The 22,939-nt window shown below is 32.9% G+C and overlaps 2 protein-coding genes and 1 long non-coding RNA gene across 3 annotated transcripts; all 3 read left to right on the plus strand.

Annotated features, from left to right (window-relative positions):
* Positions 1 to 4,186: 4,186 nt before the first annotated feature.
* Positions 4,187 to 10,261, plus strand: LOC145797517 (uncharacterized). The gene is made up of 3 exons (XR_014339070.1): positions 4,187 to 5,693; positions 9,094 to 9,150; positions 10,165 to 10,261. It is a non-coding gene; the product is annotated as an uncharacterized LOC145797517 (long non-coding RNA).
* A 6,695-nt stretch (positions 10,262 to 16,956) lies between these two features.
* LOC145798299 (uncharacterized) lies at positions 16,957 to 18,345 on the plus strand. The gene is made up of 2 exons (XM_082885809.1): positions 16,957 to 17,398; positions 17,576 to 18,345. The coding sequence occupies exons 1-2, from the start codon at positions 16,957 to 16,959 to the stop codon at positions 18,343 to 18,345; spliced, it is 1,212 nt and encodes a 403-aa protein (XP_082741935.1).
* A 658-nt stretch (positions 18,346 to 19,003) lies between these two features.
* On the plus strand, positions 19,004 to 20,069 carry LOC145798300 (uncharacterized). The gene is made up of 3 exons (XM_082885810.1): positions 19,004 to 19,096; positions 19,241 to 19,447; positions 19,533 to 20,069. Exons 1-3 carry the CDS (start codon positions 19,004 to 19,006, stop codon positions 20,067 to 20,069), a joined length of 837 nt encoding a protein of 278 aa, XP_082741936.1.
* The last annotated feature ends 2,870 nt before the right edge of the window (positions 20,070 to 22,939 follow it).

A 22,939-nucleotide genomic window follows, 5' to 3' on the forward strand; every position in this document is an offset into this window, starting at 1 on the left:
ATTTGCGAAAAAAGACAACTGTTAGTCCGGTTGATACATTAAAAAACCGAAATATAAAAAAGCAAGCAAAAAAAACCGAAGTAAATTTACCGGGCTCTCCTTTTTTCCAATTTATACGTCGGCCAGGAATCTGGGCTTGATGATCCTCAAAATTCCCAGATACCCAGAAAAAGTCGTCGTCGTTCAAGTCTTTATCCGGTGTATGTTTTATTATCTTCTCTCGGCGGCGACGTATTCTTAAATAATAGACTCACCCATCTTCTTTTGAACCAATGGAGTATTGGTGGAAGATTTCGGCTAGGCCAAGGTTTAGACCGGCTTGGCAGTTCAGTTCGGCTATTCCCATTATGATGCGGTAGGAATTGGTGGATAGTTGGGTTGGGCATAATCTGATTTGCCTAAGAAACTCACAAATTAAAGGTTGGACTGGAAATCGTAGTCCGGTTTCTATTATGGATAAAAGGGTGAAGGGGACAAAGCCTTCATTACTCCAGGGAATGACGTCTTTTTCGGCCAAAATCAGGTGGACGTCATCGGGTATATGGTAGTCTTTTCTGAATTCGGCTAGGCCGCCCGGAGTATTTACTAGGTACCTATGCTTCCCCATCTATTGTATAAGTTATTAATAAGTTAGTTCGGTCAGAAGAATGTGCTCAGTAGCTCGGTTGAGCGCACGGAGGAGTGCCTGGGCAACCTAAGTCTGCAAAGTAGAAAACAAAGGGGTTAAGCACAGATCATTGGACCGTGCTACAAATTAAAAGCAAGGTAAAAGAGCCCTACTTCGGCTTTGTGGACAGGTTCTATCTCGGTTCAACAAAATGCTTGGCAGCTCGAATTGAGCATAGGCTTCGCAAGATCGGTTTTTGTATAAGGTTGGTTATCTCGGTTTGAACTATGGGTTTTGTTACTTCGGTTGAGCCTCTAAGGGGCAGCTTTCTGAGTTTGGTTCAGAAACTAAGAAAGCTGGCTTAGCCCTGAAGGCTGAGCTCGGTCGAAGGCTAAGGTTTCCGTTATACTAATTTCAGACTTAGTTCGGTGCATTTTATCTCGGCTAAAGTCAATCAGAAGATGGAGACATATTATCCCGGTGCATTTTATCTCGGTGCATTTTTTCTAGTTCGGTCATGTCCTGATAAGACTTACGCCTAGCACGAACAGTGTCCTAGTTCGGTCATGTCCTGATAAGACTTACACCTAGCACGAACAGTGTCCTGGTTCGGTTAAATGATAATTTTGGATCGAAAACCAGTGTTCTACAGGATATTGCATGTATTCAAGTGTTCTATGGTCAAGTTTTTTCCAGAAAAATACAGGGCAAAGCAAAATATGTTTTTCAAAAACAAGCACACAAAACAAACTACGATGGATTAAACGAAAGCAGAAAAAAGAAAAACGAAACAGATTTTTTGAAGCTTACCAGAAGAAGAAGATGGAGCTGGTGATGGGAGCAACAGCACCAACGAAGAACACGAACTCAGGGAACTCAGAGGTTGGAGAAGCAGAGGCACGAAGAGAGAAGAAGGTGAATAGTATAGGTGAATGATTCAAAGACAGAATGTTTGTTTTGTGGAAAGAGAGAGAAAGGGCGGGAACTGTTCAAAAATTGCGAAATACGAAGACGGCGTTGACAGCTGCCTTCCGCGAATAGGAACGTGCCACGTGTATACGGAAAAGGAAGCGATTCAGTTTTTGGTGATTGAAAAGACATTGTGACCGGATAAGAGCGGCTCGGTTTAAGTTTAGCTCGGCAGGATAAGTTAAATGGTTGTAGCTCGGCTGGAAGGTTTGGGGACTATAGCTCGGCTGATGAACAGATAATCCCTATCATGCTGTGCAGATGGAATTAAAGGGCAATTGAGAGGGTAATTTTGGTGAAAATTGGCCGAGCTATGAGATGGGCTTAAAGGTCCAGCGTACGAAGGATTGGGTAAACAGGCCGAAAAGTTACTCCGGCCCAAGAGAGATAAAGTTACTCCGGCCCAAGTGAGATGAAGTTACTCCGGCCCAAGAAGTGTAAAAGTTACGTCGGTCCAGAAGCAACTTGTAGTTAGGCCGGTCTTAGAGTTAGTTCGGTCATGACGTATTATGGTTAGAACGGTCTGAACCTTGCTACTCGGTAGCTCGGTCTAAACATACCATGGTTTGGACATGAAAGAACTGAGATAGGGAGTAGAAAAGAAAGAACCGAACTAAGGATAGTTCAGCCTACTCTGTGGCTCAGCATAGCAAGTTTTATTTCGGTCATATGGTAGTTCGGCCATGGTAAAAACCATCCCACTTGGTTTAAGCAGTGGGGGGGTGTTAAGGGATAAGCATTATCCTACAGGAGTATGAATCCTAGGAGGACTCTACATGGAGGAATAGAAGTCCTACTAGGATTATGCCACGCGAAACCTATAAAAGCTCACAAACATCACCTTGGGAGAGGTAACACACAACTTTGCTTTCTGAATACGCAGAGCTTTGTCTATTTGTCAAGTTTGCTGACTTAGGCATCGGAGAGGTTTCCGGCACACACCCGCCGGCTAGCTCATGTTTGTGTTTTCAGGTGATAAAGCGACGTCGTACGGAGGAGCGCAGACTTGGTCAATAGGATTATACGAGAAGGTTTATTTCTTTCCCGTACAATTTGGATAAAAATTGTTATATAACTTTTTGTTGTACAAATATTTAAAATGTCATTTGAAGTCTTTTTACACCAATAATTAAAGCTCATTTGTTCTTATATATTTAATGGTTTCAAATAAACAACACAAAAAAATAAATAAATACAAACCATAACTTATCAAAATCTCAAATTTTTATGTTAAATAAACTATAATTTAAAATTACAATCAAACAACTATTAGTTAATTCTTTTAAACAAATAAGTTAAATACCTATCTAAAAAAAAAACAAATTAAATAAGAGAACAATCAAAATGAGGCATATATATGAGTCCCGTTTGGTAGAGATGTAAAAAAATGATTATAGATTATAGATTATAATTTATAACTGTGAACAAAAGATGTTATCATGTTTGGTGCAACTGTGAGATTACGAATTTATGCAATGGAATAGTGTTTGGTTGATAAGTTGTAAAATAATTTTTTACTGTGTAATTGTCCTTTTGCCCTTATATGATATAAAAATGATTATTTTGTCATTTTTTTTCAATTTTAATTTTTAAAAAATTATTTCATTAATAAAAGTTAATATAATTAGTATTACAAAAATTATTATTTTCATTAATATATCAATTAGTATAAAATTATTTCATTTTTTCATTATAAATTAATTAGTGTCAATTAATGGCTTAATTAGCGTCAATTAATACTAAAATTATTAATTAGTATAAATTGATATTAAAATTGATATTTTTGTAATTTATTAAAATTTGATATTTTTGATACTAATTAATTTTCAGTTTTAATTATTAAAATTGATATTTTTGTAATTTATTTAAAATTGTTACAAAATGTACCAATTTATTATTTCACAAAATATGCCAATTCATTTTTTTTCTTCTCTTCTTTCTTTGTTAATTTTGTTTAATTTATTAATTCATTAAAATTAATACCAATTAATATATATTTCATTACATATTTTACATTATATTTCATTACATATTATTTGTTATTTAATATAAAAAATATTTTACTGTGATTTAATATAAAAATTATTATTTTATACATATTTTTTTATATTAAAGTTGGGTACAGGCTGGAGATGGCTCGCTGTAGCCGTCGATGACCTAGCCATCATCGAAACAACGCCGAAGATACGAGAGAGAGAGAGAGAGCTCTGGCTCGACCAGATCGTGATCAAAACCCTAGCTTGGTTGTTCGACTAGATCGCGAAGAGAAAGAGAGAAAGAGAGAGCTCTCTGGTTCGTCATCGTTAGGCTATCTCACGAAGCCGGCAAGATCATGGAAGGTTAGGTTTTCAGGTCGCGATCACGCCGTCAAAGGTTTGGTTTTCAAATCGCAATCACGCCGTCGATGGCTGTGGTGACGGGAGGCAACGACAGAGCAAATCGTACCCTAGCCACCGCCTCTACTTCGTGAGAGAGAGAGAGCTCTGGTTCGTTTGTCGAAAATCTCCCGCCGAAAATTGTCTTATTGCCAGAAATCTCCTCTCCTCTCTCTCTCAAGTGAACAGTGTTTGAGAATATGGGGTTTATATAGTTATGTTTTTGGTAATAGTTGAGATTGACTAGGGGCATTTAAATAATTTTGCCTCTCAATTTTTAGCTTCCTACTTAAGCTCAATCCAAAAGCAGCCGAAGGCCACTTAACCAAAAATCACTATGGTATCATTTTCATATGATGCCAAGCTTATATAGTCAGATCCACTATTCTAATAACTCCAAGAATGTCCCAAAAGTTCAATGCAAGCCCACCAGGGTCTAATATATGGGCTTACAAATGCAATGGATGAGGCTAAAAAAGCCAACCTGGTCATAAGAGATAGGCTAAATACATAGGAATGGCAACGACGGAGCCGGGGATTACACTCTCCATCACTGATCCCCAAAGGTATAAATTCCTGATCCCCGACCCCAATCCCCAGCGGGAACCCAGCACCCCCCGCCTCCACCCTCTAACTGAGATCCGGTTTATCCGACCTCGAAAAATCCCCATACAAAAACAACAATTGTTATCAACAACAACAATCATTAACAACTACAATATATATATATACACAAGAAGAACCATATTCCCCAAAAAAAAAAAAATACAGTATTTGTGAGGCAGATCGGAGAAGAAAGGTCTAAGAATAAAGCTCGAAATAGGGCATCAATGGTGGTTAATCTGTAACAGAAATGTCTTAAATCAAAGAGAATAATAATTAACACAACATATAAAAGATCACTAAATCAAAATCCAAACCAAAACATATATATAATTATAATAGAGTGTGATAGAGTAATAGGCCTGTAAATTTGTGAGTGTTGATAACTCATGGAACAGAGCTACCCACATAAAGCAGATCGGAGACTTGGTGGCCTCGTTGAGTTTGGCGTTGACGGTCGAGATCTGAGTTTGCATATCTGAGTTCAACGATAATGGGAGGAGAGAAAGGAGGACAGCCGAGAGAGGAGAAAGAGAGGCGCGATGGCCGTGTGTGAGGGAGCAGCAGCCGACGGCCGTATGTGTGTGAGGCGAGCGGTGAGGGAGCATCAGCGCCCTGTGTGAATAGAGCAAAGAGAGAGAGACAATGTGTTTGTGAGTGCAACCAAACCCTAAAATCTATATAACATAGAAGCTCAGATTTTTACTCTGATTGGACTTTCGTTCCTTTGTCAATACATGAACCATTAGATTGAATTCAATCCAATGACTTACAACGTTTTAAACACACACAATACATATCTCTTTGTCAATACAGATCCCCTCTCTTTCTCTCTCTCTCTCTCTCACTCACACACAAACACACACTCCTCTTTCAAATTTTGAAAACACACGCTCAGAATCTCTCTCTCTCTCTCTCTCTCTACATCACTCTCTTCATCTTCTCTCTTTCTCCATCCCTCTGAACTGCCACAATAAACCCATCTCAATCCCTTTGAACCGCCCGAAAATTCTTTAACTTCGCCGGTGGCTGAATCCGAACTCTACAACTAGCGTGGCTCTGGCACAGAGGTAAAGAATTTCTCTCAATCATCCAAAAACCAGAGTCAGATCTGTGAACCCTCCTCCAAATCCACAAAGGTAAAGAATTTTATTTGTTGTTTAATCATTTATAAATTTATTGATTTTCTTAGTTGTTTTCTCTCATAATAATCAAGAGCTCTGGTTTTTGGAGGAGGGTTCACAGATTTTTTGTATAGGTGCTAAACCCTTAATTTGTTCAAAAACCAGAGTTTTGTATCATCCAAAAACCAGAGTCACAGTTTTTGGATAGGTGTTAGATCAAGAGCTCTACAACTAGACAGTTTTTTGTTTTGGTAGGGAAGGTTTGCTTTCTTTTTTTTTTTTTTTATTTCAGTTTTAGGTTAAACAGTTTTTAAACCCTTAATTTGTTCATCTTATTTTTTGTTCACCTTTTTCATCTTATAAAATGACCAAATAAGCCATATATTGCAAGTGTTTGATAGAATGACCCAATAAAATTTAACAGTAATTTCATTTCAAAATGCCCAAATTTTGGTCGCCTTAGAGTGCTTTTATTTAATCAAAAAAGAGTGGATTGGAACAACATGTTCGCATGTTAATGATATGAAAGAAAGTGGAATGGTTTCATAATAATTTGATTTTTTAATTCTGCGTTATTAAAGATTGGACTTTTTCTCACTTCTTTCTGGACATGTTGATTGCTACTTGCATATTTTGAAAACCATGTCGTATTTGTGATGTCTATTAGAATATGTTTGAATCTCGCATTTTTTTTGTGTGTTGGTATTTTGATGAATTAAAAGACTCTTTCGATGAATTATAAGTTGGAATTAAAACTATCAAGGGTTGATGTCAGAACTAAGTGGCTTTCTTCCAAAATCTTGATCTTGATTTCATTAGAAAAAGTTGGTTAACTGTTAATCTCCTTAAAATTACAAAAATCTTGATCTAACACCATGTAGTAATGATTAAAAGGATTATGTATTGTTGTGTACTGAAAATCTATGATAGCATGTTTGAGAGTATGTTTTTCTCAACTATTAGGGATGTATCTTTATGTTTACAAACAACTTGAACACCTGGGACATTTATCTTTTAACCCTTCAGAATGTTGAATGATTTGGGTATTTGGATTGATTACTGAATAATTGTGTTTTTTGTTTTTTGCTACTATTTTCTTTTCTCTTCTTTCTTTCCTTTCTTTTTTGTTTTTTCATTTTTTTCTATTTTTTTGTTAAAAACATTCACCTTGCTTGGTTCCATTTTTCTAAAAATAGTTTTCAGAAAATTCTACTTTTTTATTTTTCGTGTTTTTTTATTTTTACTGAATTTTTTTTAATATTTTATGCAAATTTTTTACTTTTTAGACACATCTAACATAAATACACCTAAAAAGTAAAAAAATTGTAAAAAAAATCTTATAAAAATTCACTAAATACCAAAAATACAAAAAAAAAATTACAAGAATTCAGTACATTTTTTTGTATTTTTTTTTATGTATTTCTTAATTTTTTAAAATATTTTTTCACAATTTTTTTATTTTTTAGATACATCTAAGGCTAAGTTTGGCATAATACAAAAAATTTAAAAAGTCAAAAAGTCACTATCTTATTTAAGTCACATCATCTCATTTAAATCACATCATCTCTCTACCACATCACTTCAAACCCAACTCATATTTCACGTTTTTTCGTAAAAAGTCAAAAAATGCACTTATTTAGATTATCCCAAACAACCCCTAAGTAAGGTGCATCTAGAAAAGTAAAAAAAATGTTTAAAATTTTAAAAAATTCACTAAAAATAAAAAAATACGAAAACCAAAAAACTCAATTTTTAAAAAACTTAATTCAGAAAACTCAAATCAAACACACTGATTATTTTTTTCGCCGAAAATAATTGAATGTTGTTAGGTTGACAATTGATATAGTTTTAACAGTGATTGATGTATCAAGTCTCTCTAACAACTTGAAACTTGCTTTTCTCAGGAGAAGATAAAAGAAAATGTTCCATTTGTATGTATGAGTATGACTCTGGCATTTGTCTATATATCTATATCTATGATTTAACAGTATATATATGGATGTATAAATATGTCTATGAAGCCATGTCTAACAAAATTTGTGCCAATTAATTAACAAATTGAAGTAGGTTTCTGCTTTCTAGGCAACCAAACAAAAGGGTGTTTTTTTTTTTATATATAAAAAAATGAAAAATTGGAAGAAGAAAATAAACATGCCTTCTTCTGCCTCTTAGGGCATGTTTTTTTGTGTTGAATGAGTTTATTTTTTGTATTAGTTTTTGACTTTTTATCTAATGTTTCAAATTTAACTAATATAGATAGGAGTTAAATTATTCTTTTTTTTTTAACTGCCAGAACCGGACCGAAGTTTGTCCCCAGCCAGAGCGTCACTGTCCCCGGACCAAAGTTTGTATGTATTTGTGTGTATAATATATATAATTTGCATTTTAGATGTATATATATGAATATGTGTATATATGTATGTATATATATATATATGTAAAAATTTAAAATAACTCTTCTTGCTATGGTTAATTTGTGTATATGTGTATGTATATATATGTATACATATGTCCCATCTGGTATGTATATATCCAACATTATGTATGTATATTGTACGGGGAATAAATAATTCTCCTCGTATAATCCTGTTGACCAAGTCCACGCTCCTCCGTACGGCGTCGCTTTATCACCTGAAAACACAAACGTGAGCTAGCCGGCAGGTGGGTGCCGGAAACCTCTCCGATGCCTAAGTCAGTAAGCTTGACAAATAGACAAAGTTCTATGTTCTCAGAAAGCAAAATTGTGTTGTGTTCTGTTACCTCCTCCAAGGTGATGTTTGTGAGCTTTTATAAGTTTCCTGTGGCACAATCCTAGTAGGACTTTTATTCCTCCATGCAGAGTCCTCCTAGGATTCATACTCCTGAGGATAATGTTTATCCTTTTACACCCTCCCCCACTGCTTAAACCAAGTGGGATGGTTTTTACTTTGGCCGAACTACTATATGACCGAAATAAGCTTGGCTATGCAGAGCCACTGAGTAAACCGAACTATTCTTAGTTCGGTTCCACCTTTAACTCTATCCTTATCTCGATTTTCTCATGTACAAGCAATGGTACAGTCTTAGACCGAACCAATGACTTTCGGCCGGTATGACTCCAAGACCGGGATAACTCTAAGTCGTTCCTGGACCGAAGTATCTTTATAATTCCTGAGCCGAAGTAATTTTACCTCCCTGGCCGGAGTAACTTTGTTTCTCCTAGGCCGGAGTAACTTTGTTTCTCCTAGGCCGGAGTAACTTTGTTTCTCCTAGGCCGGAGTAACTATTACGGCCTTTTTGCTTGGTCCTTTGCACTTTGGGCCGCAAAGCCCAACTCACAGCTCGGCCCAATTTTTCCCAAAAATTACCCTCTCATATATATATGTGCATACCAAAACAATTTAAAATATGTATTGTTGCCTGTTCTTCCATTCAGGAACAAGGTATTGTTGCCTGGTGCAATTATTCGGATTCGCTACACCTCACCCAGCAGGTATATTTACTTTTCCTTGCTTAAACCCCCAATTTATTTTCTCTTTGATTTTCCCGGGGAAAAAATGTATTCTAGATTTAATTCTTCTGGAATTTGCTTGGTTTGGGTAAAATTATTGGAAAAGTGGAAAACTTTAGTTGTATTTTTTCGTTTGTTATTGGAAAAGTGGAAAACTTTGGTATAGGGAATTAGAAAGTGAAATTTGATTCCCAATTTGTTGGAATTGGAATTGTGATGGGATATGAGTGCAATTTCTTTTCTTTGCTTTGTATTATAAGTGGAATCTTGGTATTATAAACATTTAACTCCTAATGTTTCTCAAGAATGTTTCTCAAGAACAGTTAACTCCTAATATTTAAACATTTAACATTTAACTCCTAATATTTAAAATAACTCTTCTTGATATGGTTAATTTGAAACATTTCAAATTAATTTCTTGAGAAACATTTCCCATTTGAATGAGCCATGTTATAAACATGTTAACATTTCAAAACTGTTCTTGAGAAACATTTCAAAACTCTGCTTGATAAAAGCACACCCTCTCAAGAGGAGTTAACATTTCAAAACTCTTCTTCAAATGTTTCTCAAGAACAGTTACCTCTAAAAAAATGTTTCCTGTTTTGAAACATTTGAATGAGTTATGTTATAAACATTTCCTGTATATATATATGCTTTTATCAAGAAGAGTTATATAATTTCCTGTTTCTCTTAATCTGATATGGTTAGTTTGAAATGTTTTATTTTTTACATGGTTTTGATTTATGAAATGGGTTTGATTATTTAAAAGCCAATATGTATTTATTTGTGTGTATTATTATATAATTTTGAACACAAACCCTCTGTTTTTATCTCTTTGTCAAAATGTCTGAAAATTTAATATGATGGCTCTGTTTTTGAACACACACCCTCTCTCTCTCACACACGTACGCCTTTCATCTCTTTCAAATTTTCTTTGGGAAGACACTATGTTGTGTTTGGCAAATTAACAATTTTCTTTGCATTTGTTGCGTTTAGAACTTCAGGATTCAGTACAACTTTTTCCTCACAGCTCTTCATACCTTTCGCATGAATCATTTCCTTCTCTTATCTGTAAGCTATCTCTCTCTCTCTCTCTCTCTCTCACACACACACACACACGCGCGCGCACACACACACATCTTGCACGGATTAAAACATTAGCTAAAAAGTTTTTTGGTCTCCTGTGACTCTTTATTGAAACACCCATTATTTATCTTCTTGATGTAAAATTTTTTGTTATTGCTCACTTTTTCAAATTATGTTTGTTGTAGTTGGTAATTATCTTCTGAACCAATATGATATTCTTGATGCTGTGGCTTTAATTTGTGATAATCTGTGAAAGTTTCTTAGACCTATCTTTAATTATCTTCTGAACCAATAGTTGGTAAAATAAACATCTATAGTGGTAAATAAACATCTATTGTGGAAACATCATCCAATGGGTTTGATTCTTTAATGAGAAATGGGTGTTGATTTTCTATGGTTTTGAAAAACTTTTGATTGATAAAATCATTGGAACGAAGACTTGTGGGTCTTTCTGAGTAGAGAATTCTAATTTTACATAATGAAACAGAGGGTATTTTTTTAATAAAAAAAATTAGAAATTGGAAGAAGAAAAGAAACATACATTTTTTGTGTTGGATGGGTTTATTTTTTGTGGGTTGAGAAAAGAATGGGTTGGTTTTTTGTATTAATTTTTGACTTTTTAGCTAATATTTCAAATTTAACCAATATAGATAGGAGTTAAATTAATCTTTTATTTTTATTTTTATTTTTATATATGATTATGGATATATATGTATCTATGACACTTGAATGACACTTAGGGCATGTTTGATTGGTAGTATTAGTGGTACTATTTTATTAATCTGTTAATCAAACAAGGCCTTAGTTTGAGTTTTATTTATTGCATAAAACATATGTTTATTAGTTTGTATAGCATTTTGATAACATTCGAATTTATTAGTTTGTAACATTCGATAACATTTGAATTTTATTAGTTTGTAAAATTAATCTATTAGGACTTAAATTAATCTATTATTAGTTTGAATTTTATTAATTTTATTAGGAGTTAAATTAATTTTACAAATGTGGTAAGTATAGAAATCTAAACCACATTTTGTATTTTTCTATTTCAACGAAAAGGCCCTTATAGAATTCATGAGTTAATTTTTTAAATTCATACTGTGGTATCGTACTGTTTGATTTCTTAAATTCATACTTTGGTTTGAATTTGTGGTATTATATACTGTTCAAGTTTTAATAAATCTGAAATTTTTGTGTCAAACAGTTTTTGGGGATTAATCAATAAATGGGACAGTTTTTGGCCAATAAAGGGTTGTTTGGCCTCCATATGTGTTTGTGTTTGTGTTCCTAAGGATTTGGAAAATATTTTATCCTCTTTGGTATTAAACCTAGGGAATCTTTTATTTTATTTTATTTATCAGCTCAGGAAATCGTACAGTATCACTAAATTTTTTATTTTTAAAACAGTTTGGTTTGTATACACTGTATTGGTTTCATGTCTTAGATGTGTTCCATTTCTTACCTTTTCTATAAGATGTGTTCCAGGTTTTAGATAGCATCAATTGGATCTCAAGTTCTAAAATTAATTAGCTTTGTTACAGGAATTCACCCAATTTTGATTTGAGTCTGATTGTGTTTGGAAGTGCCATTAAGACTTATGGTAAATATAACATATCTTTTGAGATTGGCTTTATTTATTGTTGTTCATGGTTAAGACGTTTTCCTATGCTAAACATATGATATGCTTGGGGATTTATATGGTTTCAATGCCTAAAGCAATGTATCATAACTTTTCTTAAATTGAGGAAGCAAAAAATAAATTAAGGTTATGGAAGGAAAAAAAAATTAAGTAAACCAATTTATTTTTTATCTTTTCCGCTTCTTTTTTGTTTTTTCTCACAAAAATGAAACAATCTTGGAAAGTCAATTCTTATATCTTTTAAGGTTATTTTCTTATGTACATTGAAATATTTCTTTATCATATCTATCTTTTGTGAAAAAAAAGTTAGCTTAGTTATATCTTGGAGACATTTTAGTGGTTGACCACCTGGTGGATGAATTATTTTTTATGAAATTATTTGTTGGCTGTTTGACTTTAGCGGTTGACTTTAGTGGTTCATTTTGTCCACTTTAGGTGCAGAAGTATATATTTTCACCCTTTGCAATACGTATATGTCTACTCATTTGCACCCTTTGCTAAGAAAAATGGTAACATTCATTAATATTTTCTTTTGTTGTTGTTTGGAGTCAAATTGTGTTACCAACCCCTGAAAATGTCCTCATACAGACAGATTTATTTTTTATTTATTTAATGTTTGGAGTGAAATTATTATTTTAAAACTATGTAGATGTGCAAAGCTTTTGTTATTTGTTAATTTTAATAAATAGATTCTTGGAAGCAAAGTACTAAGTGATTGATGTGTTTTATTGATAGTTTCTGTTGGAAACACAACTCATTTTGATAAATTGTTTAAATTTAGCAAAATTTGGTGGCGGAAAATGATTGGTAGGTTATTAGTTTGGCATCTGCATATCTATGTGATTTTTTATTAATTTATTGAATGAGCTCAATACAATTCAATAGAGCTTAAGCCATCGATATGTTTGATTCCTAACAATAATGTAGGAGCCATTGATATATTAAGTATCTATTGATTGCTTCGTTCGGTTTGACATGTTAAGTATCTATTTAATATTTATTTAGTTAAGTTCACTTTTGTATTACAGGTTTTGACAATATTAAGCCGCATCAACCTCTAAAATTGCCAGCCATTTGTTATATTTATATAGATTTACAGTCTAAATGTGTTGAGATATAGTGGGATTTAATTTTATGATAATGTGTTTCAAATATAATGTGTTCAATATGTTCCGAATAATGGGTCTCAAATATAATGATAATGTGTTTCAAATATAATTTTAAGTTTCGAGTTATCCTCTACTGTCCATAACTTGCTGTTGAGTGGATGGAGCTCTCAACTTTGCTAAATAAACTTTCAATAGGCTTTGATAGTCAAATATGCCGGTTTTTTGACTCTTTTTGGTCCTTTGCTGGTTTTTTGGATTTTCTGGGTGTTTGATTATTGAAAAAAATAGAGGATAATTTCATGGCTTCTGAAATTGTGAGATTGGGGTAGTTGAGTTTGTCTTTATTAAATTACAGAGGATAATTTCATAGCTTCTGAAATTGTGAGATTGAGTTTGTCCAATTCAGGTGCAACAATATATATTTGTTGACTTTACTACTGCACACGTTTCTACTCATTTGCACCATTTGCCAAGATGGGATGATGTGGCATCTTGGACAATTTTAATATTTATTAATTTGTAAGAAAAATAGTAAGATTCATTACTACTTTCTTTTGATGTTGTTTGGATTCAGATTGTGTTACCAATACCTAAAAATGTTTGGAGTTAAATTATTATTTTCAAACTGTGGATTTATTGCAAATCTTTTATTATTTGTTAATTTCAATAAATACATTCTTGGAAACACAACTCATTTTGGTGGCGGAAAATGATTGTTGGGTTATTAGTTTGTCATTTTTTTTTTCCAGTGTGATTTTTTATTAATTCCTTAAATGAGATATTTTATCATATGAATTAACTGTAGATTTCAAAATGATTAATGATTTTTTATTAGTTTGTCATATGAATTAACTTTATAAATTTTGCAGTTCCATTTAAACCTCTTCAACAAAGCCTAAGCCATCGATAGGTTTGATTCCATTTAAGTATCTATTGATTGCGTCGTTTGGTTTCACTTGGTGAATTAAAATAACTTTTGTATTTACATAAGTTATGCATTTCAAAACCTTTACAGGTTAACTTTTGTATTATGTATTACTAGATTAATATGTATTTATTGAAGTTAACTTTTGTATTATAGATTTTGGCAATACTAAGCTGGAATGACCTCTAACATTATGGATAATGTAAGTTGCCTTTTTTTAAAAAACTGGTACATAGATTTTAAAAAAACTTTTGTATTATAGGTTTTGATTATAAAAAAAAAATTCCTCATTTTTTACAGCTAGATGGAGACTTACAACGAACTGTAATATTCGTTCCCCTTACTCATCGTCTTATAAAATTTCATTTTGTGTACATATCAACTACTTATTTGTTTTTGTATGTATAGGTTCAGTTTCTTCAACAAAGAAATGTCGGTGTAGTAATTTGTGATGAGCATGATTTCAATGTCGTTCGTATTTCTAATGTCAGCCCAAAAATCACTTTCTTATCATTTTTTTTTAAATTTTTATTTCTTATACTTTGGTTATTTCTTAGACTTTGGTTATTTTTTAAAGGCAATGGAAAAGGAAAATGCAAAGGCAATGTCGAAAGGAAAAGAAAAGGTGTCTTATGCTTCCAAGGGCAAGGGAAAGGAAAATGCATGTCCAGCGGTATAGTTCTTAATGGTTTTTGTAAAGTGTTTTTTTTTTTTTTTTTTAAATTGTTAGTTTTCGTATATTTGTATTTTAAGCCATAATTGTATATCTAATTGTTTATTTTAAGCCATAATTGTAGAGTGTTTTTGAAAATGCATGTCAAATTATTTATTTTAAACCATAATTGTATTTTTATCTTTTAAACTGTGCACTTTTTTAAGTGTCTCTTGTATATATGTGTAAATCTGCACCACTTTTCAATGTAAGTGGGCCAAAATTTTGAGATAAAGAGATAAAGAGAGGAGGGAGAAAATGGGCAACAAATTTTTTTTTTCCAGCTATGTGAATGGGGATACTTTATGAAGTTCATAAGTTGGCCGAACATTTGTTTGTTTGTATAACAAAACCATACAATTTATTATATAGATTATAAATGACAAAGGTGACTGATTGCAAGGGCACGCGAAAGGAAAATGCATGTTTAGCGGTATGGTTGTTATTGATTTTTGTAGAGTTTTTTTAGTTTTTATTTTTATATCTTCATATATTGTATTTTATTTAGCCATAATTGTATTTCATTTTTAAAACTATTCACATTTTCTAGTGTCTCTTGTATATTCTTAAGAAGAAATAAATATATAGGGGATACTTTATGAAGGAATATATAGTGAGAAAGGAATATATAGTGTCTCCTGTAAGTGCATGGGCCCTACAAGAAAAGGAAAAAAAACTTTATGAAGCTCATCTACTGATCGAACATTTGTTCATCACTGTTACAAAACCACACAATCTGCTGGTTGAACGTTTATTATTCTCATAAGTTGGTCGAACATGTGTTCATTAGTGTAACAAAACCACACATTTTATTATTATTATTATTATTATTATTATTATAAAACTATGGGTAGTCATGGGCAAGAGTATAATACATTTTCTCTAAATTCTCGGTATTTTCTTTAGATAGTGGAAAATGGTACTTGATAATATTTGCATTTTAAGCATCCAATGATTTAATATTCATATTTTAGGGACCCAATGGTTATGTTATATCAAGAGCTATATTAGCTCAACGTGCACGACGAGAACGTGAAAGAAATGAAAATGCATGCTCTGCATATCAATCGGGACAACGCTTGCGACAAGAACAAGAGAGATTAGGAGCATATGTTAAAGACTTTCCTTCATTAACACCGAGTCGTCGCAGTCATGCTTGCCTAGAACAGGGTACAAAGACACTTGCGGATACTTCGTTGTCACAAAAACGAACCATGGTTACACATGCATCCACATGTTCGTTCTCTATGGAAAGTACATCTTTAGGTCGGAATTGGTAAAACATGTTTAATTCTTTAAATAATACTCTTACTTTTACATGTGTATAAATTTTAATTTATGCACAACAAATATTTGTAGGCCTAATTCTACAGTCACATTTCTTCAAGAGGATCTATGTACAGATGATGAATTAGAAGATATGACTATAAGTACTGCGATTAATACTCAATCACACATGAATTCATATCGTCATTCTCTCGGCAAGATGGATGTGTTATGTCCTTATTGTTCAGCCTTACATTGGATGGACGAAAAATTAGCACAATCATCTCGAAAGCGTCCCCTATTTGGAACTTGCTGTTCAAAAGGAAAAACTAGGCTACCTCTGCTTATGACACCCCCTCCACCGCTTCAAGCATTATATGATGGGGATGATGATCAAGCAAGATCATTTCGACGTTATACTCGAGTATACAATGCAGCCAATGCTTTTACAAGTCTTGGTGCTACATTGGACCCAAGAGTACTAAAGGGAAGCGACCCTAAACCATTTATTATCCATGGGGAATTGCGACATCGAACAGGATCACTTCTACCACAGCCAGGTTAGGATGCGACTTATGCTCAGTTGTACATTTATGATCCTGATTCAGCTTTAGAAGTTCGAAATCGTAGAAATCCTCACTTACAAAGGGATGTTCTCAAAACTATTCAAGATAGTTTGTTGCAAGTTAATGCATTTTTAGACAAATTTCGCCAGGCTCATGCAATTTTAAATCAATTAGCCTTCACTAGAAAAAATCTACCTGCTCATCTTCACTACAGTTCAGCAACAGACCGACGACGGTATAACCTACCAACTGCTGATGAGATTGCAATTGTAATACCAGGTGATGAAACCGAGGTTACTGGAATGAGAGATGTTGTTTTACATCTACAGGGAAATAATGAATTGATGCAAATTAATGAATGTCACCCAGCGTATTTGCCATTGCATTATGTTTTATTATTCCCGTATGGTGAGCTCTGATGGGAACCTGAGTTGAAATTGTGGGACGTTAAACATGATCGGCTTTCAACTGATCGACTTACTCAAATGGATTTTTATAGTTATCGTTTGTTTGAGCGACCTACAGAGTATTCAACAATTTTGAGAGGTGAAAAACTATTCCAAGAGTTTTTGGTAGATGCTTGGGCTGCAACTGGGCAAAATCGGTTGACATACTACAAGCTTAATCAAAAAAAAATTCGGGCTGAACTTTACCAAGATTTAAGCGATATTGATCCAGATGACTTGCGACCTAATCAAATTGGTCAAAGGTTTATTTTGCCATCTTCATTTACTGGTAGTCCTAGACATATGTTTGAAATCTTTCAAGATTCAATGGTTATCACGCAATACAACAAACACCCAGATATTTTTCTCACCATGACTGCAAATCCCAATTGGCCAGAAATTACTTCAGCATTATTACCACACCAAAAAACTATTGATCGTCCGGATTTGATTGCCCGTGTTTTTGAGCTAAAAAGAAAGTGTTTGATGAAGGAGATAGAAACAAACAAAGTGTTCGGTAATAAAGTTGCACATGTTTTTACAATTGAATTCCAAAAACGAGGCCTACCACATATGCATGTGCTTCTCTTTCTTAAAGGTCCAGACAAAATTCGAACATGTGCTCAAGTAGACAAATTAGTTTGTGCCGAATTTTCAGATCCAAAAGATGATCCTACACTTTTTGAAACTGTCAAGTGTTGCATGGCACATGGACTATGTGGTGCTCGAAATCCCCAAGCACCATGTATGGAAAATGGTAGATGTATTAAGAAATATCCTCGAGCCTTTGAAGAATCAACAACTATGGATCAAGATGGATATCCAATCTATCGTCGTCGCAATAGTGGTCAAGTATATACTGTGAGAAGACAGGAAGTTGATAACAGGGATGTGGTACCATACAATGCATATCTTTCTAAACGGTTCAACTGTCATATAAATGTAGAAGTTTGTGCTGGAGTGAGATGTGTTATGTATATACATAAGTATATTTACAAGGGTTATGATCGCACAACAATGGTTTTGGAATTGATTAATGAGATCCAACAATATCTTGATGCGAGGTATATTGGACCACCAGAAGCTGCTTGGCGAATATTCGACCATCATTTGCATGCAGAGATGCCAACAGTTGTTCGCTTGGCACTTCATCTACCTGGAATGCATCGTGTTCTTTTCAATCCTAATGACTCATTGGAAATGATTCTTTCTAGAGCTGCGCAACAAAAATTGACTCTTACCGTTTTTTTTATTATTGTGCTTCTAATAAAAATGAATGTCAATTCACTTACCAAGAATTTCCGCAACACTTTGTTTGGCTCAAGTCAGAACATAGATGGAAACCAAGAGAACATGGATATGCAATTGATAGAATGTACTTTGCTAGCCCTAACTGTGGTGAAAGATTTTATCTGCGTTTGTTGTTAACTGTTGTCAAAGGGCCAAGATCGTTTCAATGTTTACGTATAGTTAACAATGTTTTGCATGAGACGTTTAAATCAGCATGTGTTGCAAGAGGACTCTTAGAAGATGATGAAGAATGGATACGGTGCCTGAAAGAGGCTGCAGTTATGAAAACCGGATATCAATTGAGGAGATTGTTTTGTATTATTCTAACCCAATGTTTTCCACTACAACCACATGCGTTATGGAATCAATTTTCAATGCATATCTGTGATGATCTTGCACATAAGCTTCGTACATTGTTTGCCATTTCTAACCCAACTGAGGCTCAAATTGAAAATTATGGTTTGTATCTTTTGAATCAAATGCTTTAAGAATCAGGAAAGAATTTAATTGACTTCCCGCCCATGCCATAACCTATAGCAAATTATAGTGCAACAGTTGGTAACCGATTGATATTCGAACATCAACAACTACATAATGAGGCACAACAGACAGATGTGCAAATTACTATTGATCGCCTCAATAATGGACAACAAACTGCTTATAACGCAATCACTTCTTCAGTCTTTGAAAGTTAAAGGACTATTTTCTTTTTGAATGGCGGTGCCAGAACGGGAAAACATTTTTGTACAATATGATTGCATTAAAATGTCGCAGCCTTGGCCATATTGTTGTTACCATGGCTTCATCTGGAATTGCATCATTGCTATTAGTAGGAGGTCGCACTGCACATTCAACATTTTCCATTCCATTGGATGTCTTGGAAAATTCAGTTTGTGGGTTTAGCAAGCAATCATTACAGGCTGAATTGTTTAGAGAAACAAAACTCATAATTTGGGATGAAGTTCCTATGCAACATAGACATTGTGTTGAGGCGGTTGATCGCACACTTTGAGATATTTGTGATTGTGAAAAGCCATTTGGGGGTATCACTGTTGTTCTTGCTGGAGACTTTCGACAAATCTTACCAGTTATAACCAAAGGAGTTCTTGAGCAAATTGTGAATGCATTATTGAGACACTCTGTTTTGTGGAAGGATCTACATGTTTTATCTTTAGATTTAAATATGCGCTTGAATCATGCAAACCTTGGAAATGCTATTTTTGCAAAATTCTTGACGGAGGTAATACTCATTCGAACTTTGATTATACCATTTGAGGATACTTTGATTACACATTTTTTTAAATTTATTTTATTTTATTTGTTAGGTTGGAACCAATCCGCAAGAAATCATTAAAATTCCATTAACAATACACAAATGCCAGGATCTAAAGGAATTACTCTCACCAGTTTATTCACAATTGGATATGGCAGATACATCAACCCCATCATTCTTAACGGAACGTACAATTCTTTCTGCACGAAATGATGATGTCAGTGCTATCAATATTGCTGCGTTGAATATTTTTCCAGGGAATACATATACGTATCTTGCTGCAGATAAGATGGCTGAAGATGATAAAATTGATCCTTCCATTACAAACAGATATCCTAATGAGTTTTTAAATTCATTGGATCCTCCTAGGCTACCAGCTTTTAAGGTAGAGTTGAAAGTGGGTTGTTCTATAATGTTATTAAGAAACATTGCACCGAAAGATGGACTGTGTAATGGCACAAGATTGATGGTATCAAGGTGCGACACTCGCATAATTGAAGCTCGAATCTTAACTAGAGAGAAGTTTGGCAATTTGGCATTTATACTAAGGATATCATTGACTTCGTCTTCTGCAGAAATGCCTTTCTGAATGATGGAGATTTGCACCAAACTGCTATATGGGCTCTCTTTACTCGTCTTCTTATTTCATTGAGACAATTATAAATTAATGAGTTTTTAAATATTTTGTGAAGTTATCACCTATTTATAATTTTTCTTATTTAATTTACTCTTTCAAGTATTGATACTAGCAATACTTGATCGCTATTAGATGACTTTAAAATCTTTTTAATTTGACTATTTTGTAAAGCAACAATTTCTATTCTATAGTTGATGTAATTGATGATTTTCACATTAATTTGACAAACCAGATGAGTTGCAGGAATTATTTTTTTTACCATTTATTGTTAGGATGCTATGGCATAGAGTTGATTTCTTCTTCATGATATGATGCGTTTAGTTTTTCAATGCTTTTCGTATCTTGATTGGAAAATTATTTCAAAATATTTGATTTTCGTATCTTAATTTGTAAACAATTTCTAAAGACTACTATTTGCGAGGTTATGGTATTTATGTTCTGTGTATTATATTATTTCAATCAGATATTTATGGTTCGGGGTACTATGACACTCACCAATGTATTAGGTGTTAGCCACAAACTAATGGTAGGAGTGCTGACTTGAACTTTTATCAGGTGCTACAGACTTTACAAATTTTAATATGATACGTACAAATTACAACTACATTTTAATCTCAATATTATTTACACCGTGCCTTTAGGCACGGGCATACACTAGTGAGTCAACAAAACAAAGAGACACATATATATAGACAGGGGTATAATGGTTATTTTATTTCGGGGGAAACGAGGCAGGGGTTGGCGCCTGGTACGGGGCTGGGACACGTATCATTGTCCCTGGCCCGAAACTTATCGGGAATTTATTTTTGAATATTATTTTTGGTCTGTTTGGGGTATTTTTCAAAAAAAAATTGCTTTAATTGGGGTTGGGGGGCGGGTTCTCGTCGGACCGAATTCAAATTGCTATTCCTATAAATAAGTCATATCCTTCTTTGGATTTTTTATTAGTGACATAATTTTAAAATTAAGTTAAATTTTTTTTAAAAAAAACTTTTTTCAGTCCGTCGTATATAAACAAATCTAAAAAGTAAAAAATTTAAGTTAAAAAATTCTAAATTAACAAAAAAAAATCAGAATAAGTAAAATGTTAACTATTTTTGACTTATTTTTATATACTAGGAACTTTTTTTAAAAAATTTTAAATTTCCAATTCATCTAATCAAGTAGAAATGGAAATCTAAAACTTTTTATAAAAAGTTTTAAAAAAGTTCGAACAAAAGTTAAAAAAAATACCAAAAACGTAAACCTCAAACACCCATTTGGGCCTCGTTTGGAAACAGGCTAATTTAGTAATTTTTTGGCTATTTGGCTAAAATATGAACTAAAAAAAATTAGTATGTTTGGGATGACTTTTTGACTTTTTACGAAAAGATGTACAAAAAGTAGAGAGAAAAGATAATCTTTGACTTTTTGATATGGGTTGTTAACTTTTTAGTTATTTTAGTAACTTTTTGACTTTTGACTAAAAAAGATAATTCCCAAACGAGGCCTTAATAGTATTACAATTATGTGAACCTTAAAGAAAATTGTTACACTTTTCTGTACTTTTTATAAAAAATATATATATATATATATATATAATAAAATAAACAACCCCGACCACCTGGGGCATTTCTGCCTTTTCAACTCCACCAATGGAGGCTTTTATTTACACACACCCATTACACTCTTTATACACATCTTGTTTAATAAATAATTGGTTTAGAAGTAACATTTCGAAAATAAATAATTGGTTCAGAAATAACATTTCGAAAATAAACAACTTGTTTGAAAGTAGAATTCCAATTTTTTTTTTTATTTTTTCAACATTCAACTTCCGAATGTATTTATTTAATGTCCATAATAATAATTTCTCTTAAAAATAAAATTATAATAAAAATAATTATTATTAAATGTATACAAAGAAGGGAATGGGCAATGTGCAAATAGAAACTCCCTCCACCAATGGATCTCCTCGATTGTCTCAGATTCTCTCACCTCCCCTGCCAAGGTGAATCGCGTGTATCAAAAATGATTTGAAACTTTAATTTATGGTCTCTAAGAGCATCTCCAACCCACTAGATATATCATGTTTGTTAGTTAAAATGCCTAGTATAACTCATTTTTTTCAACTTCAATGCACTAGGCATATGATTAGGCATTTTAGCTCAACTCACATTCACTAGTTACATGTAGCTAGCTTTCAAGGCTAGGCAAAATGTATTTAATCATTAAGATCATTTCCCTCCATCTTTGTTGCTGATGTGGCATTTTATAAAATTAATAGTATTTAGAAGAATAGCTAAAATAAAGAGCATGGTTGGAGTAAAAACATGAAATAGTTGATAGGCAAAATAAAATATATACTTTATAGTAATATTTAAATAGGTAAAATGCCTATTACCTCACCAGAATTCAATTAAAGTTCTAATTTTAGAAAAATGTATCATTATTGTTACATGTATATATGTCCCTGTTTGGCAACTTATTAGTATTATTATTATAGTTAAAATAATTAATAAAAATATAATAATTAAAATAATTCATAACATAAAATATTATATAAAATTTATAATCATTTTATTTTTTCTCTCACAATTATCAAATCAATTTAAAAAATTAATTATCTTCTCAAATATAATTATTTTAGTCAAACTAAAATAACCAAATAATCAACTTCTCAAACAAAGCCATGTAATACACGATTATCTATATTGCTTGTTTTTGGTTTTTTAAAAATATTTTTCAGAAAATTTTACTTTTTTATTTTTCATATTTTTTTTATTTTTATTGAATTTTTAAAAATATTTTAAACAATTTTTTTAATTTTTAGATACACTTAA

Source organism: Camellia sinensis, chromosome 8 (genome assembly GCF_055761805.1).
Source record: "Camellia sinensis isolate YWXY chromosome 8, ASM5576180v1, whole genome shotgun sequence".
NCBI classification, from domain to species: Eukaryota; Viridiplantae; Streptophyta; class Magnoliopsida; order Ericales; family Theaceae; genus Camellia; species Camellia sinensis.